General features: G+C 39.6%; 1 protein-coding gene across 1 annotated transcript in view; it reads left to right on the top strand.

Annotated features, from left to right (window-relative positions):
- The first annotated feature begins 10 nt into the window (after positions 1–10).
- The window catches only part of MED13L (mediator complex subunit 13 like), a 207,120-nt gene continuing 197,551 nt past the window's right edge, over positions 11–9,579 (top strand). Inside the window, exon 1 of the mRNA XM_026075278.1 lies at positions 11–209. Within this exon, the coding sequence (XP_025931063.1) occupies positions 138–209 (72 nt within the window). The 5' untranslated portion in view covers positions 11–137. The remainder of the gene's footprint in view (positions 210–9,579) is intronic.

Below are 9,579 nucleotides of genomic sequence, written 5' to 3'. Positions count from 1 at the left end.
CGGGGGCAGGACAGCGGCTGCCGCCCCGGCGACCGCAGGAGCGGGCTGCATCGAGGAGTCCGCGGTGCCTCTCGCCGCCTGCCGGGCCCCGTCTCCCCAGACATGCCCCGCTCTGGCGGCCGGGCTCGCCGAGGATCATGACCGCAGCGGCGCACTGGGTGGCGAACGGGGCCAGCCTGGAGGACTGCCACTCCAACCTCTTCTCGCTGGTGAGTGCCCGCGGGGCGCGGCGCTGCGCGGGGGGCTGGCAGCTGCCGGGGGCTTTATAGCCGGGGCCTCGGGGCTGCTCCCGCGCTGGCCCCTCCCCCGCCGCGGCGCCCCGCGTTTGTTTTGCTCCCGGCCGTGCTCGGCGCGTCCCCCCGGCCGCGGGCGTCCCCCGCCTGCGCGGCCCCCTCGCCCGCTCCTCCCGCGGCGCCCCGTGCCCTCGCGCTTCGCGCCCGCTGAGCCGCGGGCTGCTCCTCTCTCGCGCTTTCTTTCATGGTGACAAACGCCATTGCAGCGGCGGCGAGCGGTTCGCGCGGCGCCGTTGCCTCTCGGGCTTGCCTCGGGGCTCTGGCGGCTGAACGCCAGCTGGGTTTGCTGCCTTGTCTTCTCTTTGCGTAGATTATGCCTGGTGGACGAGAGATTTTAAAAAAAAACTCTTAATTTTTTGTTCTCCGAAGAAGAACAGTGGCTGAGAATGTAGTATGGTGGATAGCTTGATAACGTAGGTGCTGTCATCCGCTCTGGTCCGTAATTGACAACTCTGTCCTTGGATTGCGTGGCTTAATTTTGCAGAAATTGTGGTATCAGTTGTGGCTAGCTACAGGTCTGTAAGCTGAATTTAAAACAAGAAAACAGTGTGTTTCTACAGAAGGGCAATGTCACTTGGAAACATCTTGCTTTATTTTACCTGCCACCTGCAGCGACCTTATCCCTTCTGGCTAGACAACAGCTGAGTGAGTGAGAGGACTGTCAGATCACCAGCAGTCTCCCAGTGCTGCCAGGGCCAATGTCTAGGGAAAGGAGGGATTTTTAAAAATTTTTATTTTATTTTATTTTATTTTTTAGTGCATGTTGTGGTACAGTTAAAACAAAAACTTACCATGTAAATTTGGGGATAAAATGTATGAAAAATTTGTGGTGGATAAAACCCTCTGCCCTCTCCAGGGTGTAAGACTGTAAGAATTGGAGGTGAGTGCATGTGTGTGTTTATTTTTTTTCCAATAGAAAGGAAAGGACAGTTATTGCTTTATAAGAACTAAAGAAATTTAAGGGGATTTATAAGAATTATGGAAAAAAGGCAGTGAATTCAAAATGCAAATGATCAGTCTTTTTGCTGTGCAATGGCCTATCAATCTTCTGCCTCTGTTTTCTTTAATTTGTATATGTTTGTTTTTATTTGGCTCATATCTGTTAAGTAGCTGGGACAAGGGCCATAGTCTATGCCTATCTATTCTGCTAGGAAACTGGCCCAGAGATACTTCTGTGAGAATAAATAAAATTCTTATTTTGGCTTTTTATTGAACTGTTAGACATTATTTAAGCTCATATTTACCTCTCTGTTTGTGATAGCATTTTCTGATATTTATGAGTCTATAGGAATGCTATGTGCGCAGAGATACAGGAATTGTAATAGTGATTTTGAACACACAGCTCTTACACGCTAAGAAAAATGAAACAATAAGCGTGAGGGAAACAATTGTATCTGATTGTAAGAGCACGATAATGGATAGTTAGTCTTTCACAAAAAAATCAAATTGTGTAATCCACATTAATTCATGGAAAATTGATTAGCATGTTTTTGAGAAACATAACTTTTCATGTAGTTGCAGTCCGCAAATCTGTCACTTGTAAAATAATGTTGGTGTGTGCAATTAGCATAAATTATAATGTTAAGTTATTGCATGGTGGTTGTGGTTTGGTCTATCTTTTTTGKTTTTTTTTCACCTTACTAGGCTGAAGAAATGTTGTAGAAAATTTTTAAATGCACATGTAATATTGGTGAAATAAATTTTGCAGAATTCCTTTGAAAGTGTTTTAATAATGGATCTAATCTGCAACCCTAATCTCACATATGATTTTGTGGGAACTAACCATACCTGCAAGGTGGTGCTATGTATGAAGCTATAATAGATTTATTGTTTTCTGGCTCTACTTGCAAAAAATAACTGATAAAACTGTATTTTATATGAGCACATATATACAAACACAGTAACTCTTAGGGTGATTTATTTCCGATTACATTGGTATTCATTCGGCCGTATGTATCAGTGAAGGTCTCAGTGCATTGAGAAGGGAAATACTGATTGGAAATGTCTGGCCAAGGGCACTGACCCTTTAAACTCAAATTGTCATATTCGTTTCAAAATTTACAATGTGTTAAAGCTACAGTAGTCCGGATTATGAATTAAAGAAGCTCTTGTTAATTACTTTTTCAATATGACAGAACAAAAACATGCACAAACTAATCAAGTGTTAATGGGAAATCATTCATTCTTTAGGAATGAGGTGGATTACAAAGCTGTGTTAAACCGATTCTGCTGTTAGAACTGGCTGTTAAATTTTTATCTCGGGCTTTGTTTTGGGTTTGAGTCAAAAAGTAATGTTCTTGACTGCAGAATTACGCTTCTGAAACAGTTATAATCTACTGTGATTCTCCTTATCTATTTCTAAGTCGTATTTCTTCCCACAAACATTTGTTTTGTTCAAGAAGGAACAATATCCTCGAAGCCCAGAGAAGCCGGAGCGCTGTTGTGGCATCTGCGATTGGTTGCTGTAGTGGATTTGAGTTTGTTTAGCACTTCGTGATTTTGGCTTATTTACTCTGTCGGCTGTAGACAGTCTTTAGGGAGACGATAGATAGACACCACTGTTCCTTCTGCATCTTTTGCTGTGAAATATTTTCTAAAAGTACGTCGCTTTCTAGTAACTGATTCTCCTCTGCCAGTGAGGTTAAGAACGTATGGTGGTTCTTAGCTTAAGCTATTTCACGGGAGGGGAAGGCATAGCCAAAGGTTAAGGTTTTAAAGTTAGCTTTCAACATGCAGATGCCAAATGGGATCTTAGCCTTCAATAGTTACATTTTCATGAAACATCACCCTGGTGGGTGATGCGGAGGGCTGTCGGCTGCCTCGTGTATTGTTTTATAATGAGGCAGGAATCCAGTGCCATTCTAGAAAAGGGGTTAGTGTTTGTATGCTCTGCCAAGCAAAAAACCTACACAAAGAAATCCAGAACTTTGCTCTAAATGTGAAGTCTTTTTAAGTGAGATGATACAATAAAGTGTTACTTTCTGTAACGGTCATCAGAATACATCTCGGATATAAACTTTTGTTGTTTATGTTGTCATACGGTCGATGAGTAGGCTTGCTCATTAAAAATAGCCTTTCTGTCTGAAATTGCTTTGTTTCCAGCACAGCAGCAGAAGAAATTGTATTTATTTTTATCCTAACTTTATTTTTGCAGTAGACAAAATGTCTGCTGCTGCTTCTGGAAAAAAGAATCTTTTTATTAGAACAGTATTTAATAAGCTATTGTTAAAGGCTGGTTTATTTAAACACTAATTAAGAGTTGGCTAATACTTATTTAGAGAATGTTCTGAGGTAACGCGCTCTGTATTAAAACTTTATGCCAAGCTAGCAAAGAGTCTTTCTATGAATAATCTTTAGTCATAAAAGTAGTCTTGCTGAAATTTGATTTTTTTATTTTTTTTTTCCTGTGAGTAAGGGTTAATCATGTGAAGGTGAAGGCTTGCATGAAGATGTTCCTCAACTGGGTGGCTTAGCTGCCATCGTGGAGCACAAGGAGCAAGGCAGTCTCTGAAGATGGGGGTGAAGTTCCATAACATTTCAGAGAATAGAATAGGAAGAAAGTTCAGCAAAGGGTGTCAAGAATGTCCAAAATTTTGGAGTAGCTTTCATGTGATGAAAGATTAGATAGCCCTCGAGTTGAAGTCCTCAGCCAGGAGTTGAGGTGATTGTGTGTTTGGAATGTGATAGAGGCTTAAAAATCTTTAGTGTGAAGGCAGTGACCGGGTGACAAATATTCCTTCTCTCTTTCGATAAAAGTAGTAGTAGCTATCCTATAAAGCTAGTGGGAGGCTAGTTCAAAACAAAAGGTGTGTCTGTATGCAGTAATATGAAGTCAGCCTGTGCCACAGGATCGTGGAGATGTTAAAAATGGAGATGGGCTCTTAAAACAACTGGCAAATTCATAGAAGAATTCATTAAAGAGTATTTGACACAGAAGTCTTGTCTTGTTTTTAGGGGTTTCCCAAAGAGAGCCTGTTTTCTTTAGGAGAGCATGTATGGTAAGCACAAAATTTAGATCTGTGTTTGGTAAAAGACACAATTATGGCTGTAGTGCAGCCTGCTGTTTTGGCATATCCCACATCACCATGTTGTGGGGATCTATATGGGACTTTATAGAATCCTGTATGTTTGGAGTATTCATTTCAAGGCATTCTTATGGAAATCCACTGTAGGAAAGGCCAGGGTAGCAGATTTTGGTTCCAGTTAATGTTCAGAGGCAAATTCACAAAATCTGATGGTCACTGCTGCTGTTTTGTTTTTTGGTGGTTTTTTTTTTTTTTTTTTTTTCCAGTTTGCAAACAGTAACTGAAGTTGTTGACTGAGGCCAGTGTTTCTTGTTGCCATTTTCATAATGAAACTGAAAGGAGTCAAGGAAATCTGAGATGACATTTGAATTATTTTCTTAAAGGCTTCTCGTGCTATCAGAAAGTCAAGATTAGGAATGCAGACATTGCTGGTGAGGTATTCTTTGGTGCTGCATAATTGTCAGTAAAAGACTTTATAGTAAATGGTTGATTGCCCAACCAAATCCGTAAGTAGTAGTAGTAAATTAACCAGTAGTAGTTCTTGCTTATTTTATTAGCATAAATGCAGTGCTCCAAGCGGTAGGCTGTTATTTTGGCATGCAGTATGTTGCATCACTACATCATAGATATCTTTCTCCCTTAGAATTCTGTGTAGGCTTGAATTTACATATGTATTTTTTAAGAAATTGAACTAAACTTCTCAAATTCTCCAAAAGTATTTGACCCTTTTAATTATGTTCATCCTGAATTTTATTGGGTAGCGAGATAGAAAAGTTACATTAGATAGTTTGCTCGCTTTCTGCTAATAAAAGATTGTTTCAAGCTTTAAATGTATTCAGTGATAGGCTTTTATTATGTCCTGTCAGAGTGTATTTAGCGGTTTAATGGGTATCTGCCAGGGTGTCAGCTTAAAGAAAATGGACCTAGGTTTGCAAAGAGATTGGGACATAGCGATGTTCAATACATTTAGCTTGCGTGGCTTTGGGAGTGGAATTGATGAATCTGTGTTAGGTAACTAACCTTTCCTGCATATTGCGTAAGGAAAATTAGGCGCGTAGGAGGGACATTTGCAGTTCGGGACAAAGTGTGCAGAAGAATCCCAAGCTAGCCAGTAGGAAATACTTGAATGAGGTGTTCTTGAAGTCTTGAATGTCTTCTGAGTGTACATGTCTACTAGGACTATGAATCCTTGTCCAACAACTGTGTTCCACTTTTGATGACAAAGTGAGTCCATTGGTGAGGGAGCTATTGTGCATGTTAGTATGATTAAGAAAATACTTAAGTATTAGATGGGTGTTTTAAAAAAAAAAAAAATCATCTGGTTACCTAGGAATTTTTTGTTTGCTCCTAAGAATCTTAATTTGCACTTGCTATAATGCTAGCTGCAACTACATAATATTTCTGGATTTTTCAATATAATTTGTGCAGAATTGACACAACCCCAGTTCTCTAAAACATTTTTTGAACTTGATTTTCCCTTCTGCTTCTGAGAGCACTTCCTCATGTGAAACAGATTAAAGAGGAAACTCTAATCTTATCTGTAGACTTTTCTTCTGTTTTTCCTTCTTGACAGTGCAATTATTCTGGAAGAAAAATCTATGGAACCTGAAGTTCTTGAACTAAAGGAAAAAAAAAAGTGGTGTACTGTATCTRTTGAATGTGTTAACTTGACCTTAGGTTGCTAGCTGAAGAGAGAATTTTTATCAGTGTTTTTATTTTTAATCTCTGAGCATTTACGAATGTTATGCCTGGATAAACATATGTGTGTGCAGATACACTGCTTTTTAAATGCCTAAAAATATCAGTGTTACTGGAATATCATACTTATTATTAAGTTGAACATTCATGCTTAGTTGATGAAGCTTTTTGACTGCTAGATGAGAATTCCTAACCTTTGTCCCCACTTTTCCGTGATCGCTGTAGAGAATATACCTCTCTCTCTCTCTCTGTTCTGGTCCACAGTTTACCTTCTTATGGCAGCATCCTTTCATCTGAGTTTGAAGCATCCCTGCCCATGTCAAGAATGCTGCTACAGTTTTACTCTCCYATCCAGTCACTTGAACCAGGTTGCACCTCTGTTTGCGTTCTTTCATCGTCTTGCCCTCGCTGTTGCATTGCCTCTAAGTTGCATGATTTCACTTCCGAGGCCTTCATGGCCTATTCCTTCTCTGCCTTTTATTCAATACTGTGAGACTGACTCCTCATAGATGCCAGTATAATTAAACTATAAATTAGTACCTTTTATTTTTTCTTGTCGTTGCTCCCTCTTTGAGAAAGGTTACCAGCTGACATCTGCAGACAGTCTGCGTTACTCTCCTGCAGAGCCTTCCTCTAAACTCGTTTGCGGGATGCCTGCGGACGACCTAGCGCTGAGCAGGCAGTTGTCTTTGAGACTGGCCAGATTAGCTTTATATTCTTTCGAGTCTGTGTGTATTCATTTATTGGTTTGTGTTCTGTGGGCAGGTTGTGCATTGCCTTGTGCAGAGTGGGATTTGGGGCTTGATGGTGCTATGGTAACACAAATACTATTAAAGAAATACTGCTCTGATTAGAAGCATGCTCATTTTAGTAATATCCTGCCCGTTATAAAAGTACACAAGTGCTTTCCATGGCCCGGTCCTTCTTTATCTGGAGTACATATTTGCATGTGGGCATCCTTCTTCCTCAGCCCAAGCTTTTATGTTGCTTTCACTTTAAGCATTCAGTATTGCTTTAAAAATAACTCTTCTTTCCCCTGGTTCCCTGACACCAACTGGTAGTTTCAAAGAGAAACCAGCTAATAAAAATAGCCTGCTGTACCAGACATCAAAATACTACTAAAACATTGTGTTAGATTCCCTCTGCACACGATTGTGAAGCACATATCACAGGGGGAAAAGGCCTGTGATACGAAGAATGACGGCGAGCATCGCGTCCTGCTGTGACTTCAGCTAGTTACGTAATTTTGCATTAGTGTGATTGCTGTACTGTGGAATGAGAATGACATGTGAGCAGGAACCACTTGGATGCCTTAGAGTAAGTTCAGCTTTTCGGAAGCTTTTCAGACTGGAGGTTTCTTAGCATTTTACTTAGTAAGATGACGCCTTTTTTTTTTTTTNTTTTTTTTTTTTTTTTTTTTGGTATCTCGCAGATGTAAAAGGTTTAAGCGGTGTTTCCTTTGGGTTGTTCTAGGAATTCTGCTAAATTTTTAAGCAAAGCTTTCAGTTGAATCTCTGAGAATGTAGAACAGTATCGGAGGAAATCACAGTATTCTCAAATATGAACATTGTGTTTTGTATGTATTATTTTTAGACCCCTGGATCTATGGGTGTAGTTTAACTTGTAATTTGAAAACAAACAACACCCCCCCCCCAAAAGGACAACTACAAATAGTTAGAAGAAACAATTTGTGACTGTTCTTTTGAATAACCAATATCATCAGCTTTAGTTAATCCTGGAAAATCTCTCTCCTTTCTTCTTACTAAATAAAACTTCAAATAATTTGTTTGAACTACATGAACTGTCTCTTACGCAATTTTTTTCCTGTGATTCAAATACCTTGTAGGTGGTTGGCCTTTCTGTGGTTGTTGTTGTTGTTGTTGATCTGGCTCTCACTTCCTACCTTAGTCTGTTGAACAGTTAAACCATGTTATGTCTCATTGAGTCATTTGTGGTTTAATTCACTATACTGAGCAGAACTGCAGTAGTGCGTATGGAAATGTGACTCGAGCTTTTAGTGGCTTTCTCTCTTGATTCTTTGAAACAGGAAATCTTGTTGTATGTAGCTGTTTTGTATTGTGCTTGTTGGCAATATTTACATTTATATGACGAGCATGGATGAGGCCAAACATACGCAAGACACTGTCCCCTTCCTAAGGAATGTACTAAATAAGCTTAATAAAGGAAAAAAATGGACAGTCTTGTGAGATTAATTTTTAGTAAAAGATGGGAGACGGTATTATTTCTGTATCGCTTCTTGTGAAGCATTTTCCTGTGCTTCCTTTAATCAAGTTCTTCTGTACCATTCTTAGGTGTTTATGGAGAGAGAGGAAAAAAAAAAGATGATTGCAGGGTGAAAGGTGTGGTCTTCTCCTCACTGTCTTCCACCCCTTGGTCACCACCCAAGGACTCATAAGCTCACCTTTAGACCTGGTTCAGGGAACTGACCTAGTAAAAAAAACAAACAAACAAACAAAAAAATCCCCTGCTTTCTCGGGCTAGCTGTACTCCTCATTCCTGTCTTCCCCAAAGGTTTGGCAGTGGCATGGATTGAAGGTAGATCAAAGATGCTGTGTAACCACGGCTCATGTCTGAGAGAAGGAAATCTAGTATTTCTTCAGTAAAACTTAGTTTAGTTTACCCTTTAGTTTTAAAAGAGCTATGCTGTGGACAGTGCCTTTTTGTTGCCTAGTCTTACATCATCATCTTTGCCTGGCAAATAAGGTATTTTGTGAGAGCAGAGGATAGAAAACAAAAGTTAGATAAAAACTGTATGCTACTGACCAGGAATTTGCAACCTTCAGGTTTTTGATAATATGTTCATATTCAACAAGTTTAAGACATAAATGTAAGAATGTGCTGTTTTGTGACTATATAAAACCATGGATCTTTTCTTTAATTGGAGTCTCTGGATTATTAGAAAGTTTTCAAATCTAGGTTAGTATGTCTGCAGTCTCTTGGTGTCAGTTTTTAATGAGTCTCAGCTCATATATGTCCAGTGTGTTACTGAATTTAAAGCTAGTTCTGGACAAGTTATGAAATCCATTCTAGGAACATCTTGTATATTGGCCATGTCAAATACTTTTATACAAACAAATAATTTCTTTGGTGACAGGGTAGGTTAACTGGTTAAATTAGCTTATTCTGCATTTGCTTCTTTCATTTGTAGCCCAGTGTTTCTGGTTATTTCATTTTATGTGTGTGTATTTGAATAAAAGTTTGAGTTGAGTTCTTGAATTTCCTTCTGATAGGAGGTACTGGATTCTTGTGTTTGCAGGAATGATAGTAAGAAGGCTGGCAAAATGAATCTATACGACTGGTCATGTAGTGGACTAATTTACTTCTTTCTCTATTGAGAGAGATTCATATGAAAGAATTCTTAAGTGGTGGTGGGTTTTTTTTTTAGTTTTTATTTTTTTACTCTCTTTTTCTCTGTCTGTCTCTTTTTTGAGGGCTAAGGGGTTTTGGCAGACTGCCTAACAATTTGAGCTTTCTTTGATGTCACCGTTCAAGACAATGTTGATGCTAAAGAACCAACACTGTCTGATTGTATTTCTATGCAG

The sequence above is a fragment of the Apteryx rowi genome, unplaced genomic scaffold (assembly GCF_003343035.1).
Source record: "Apteryx rowi isolate R43461 unplaced genomic scaffold, aptRow1 scaffold_40, whole genome shotgun sequence".
Classification (NCBI taxonomy): domain Eukaryota; kingdom Metazoa; phylum Chordata; class Aves; order Apterygiformes; family Apterygidae; genus Apteryx; species Apteryx rowi.
The sequence above is the reverse complement of the archived record's forward strand: the minus strand, read 5'-3'. Positions and strand labels throughout refer to the sequence as shown.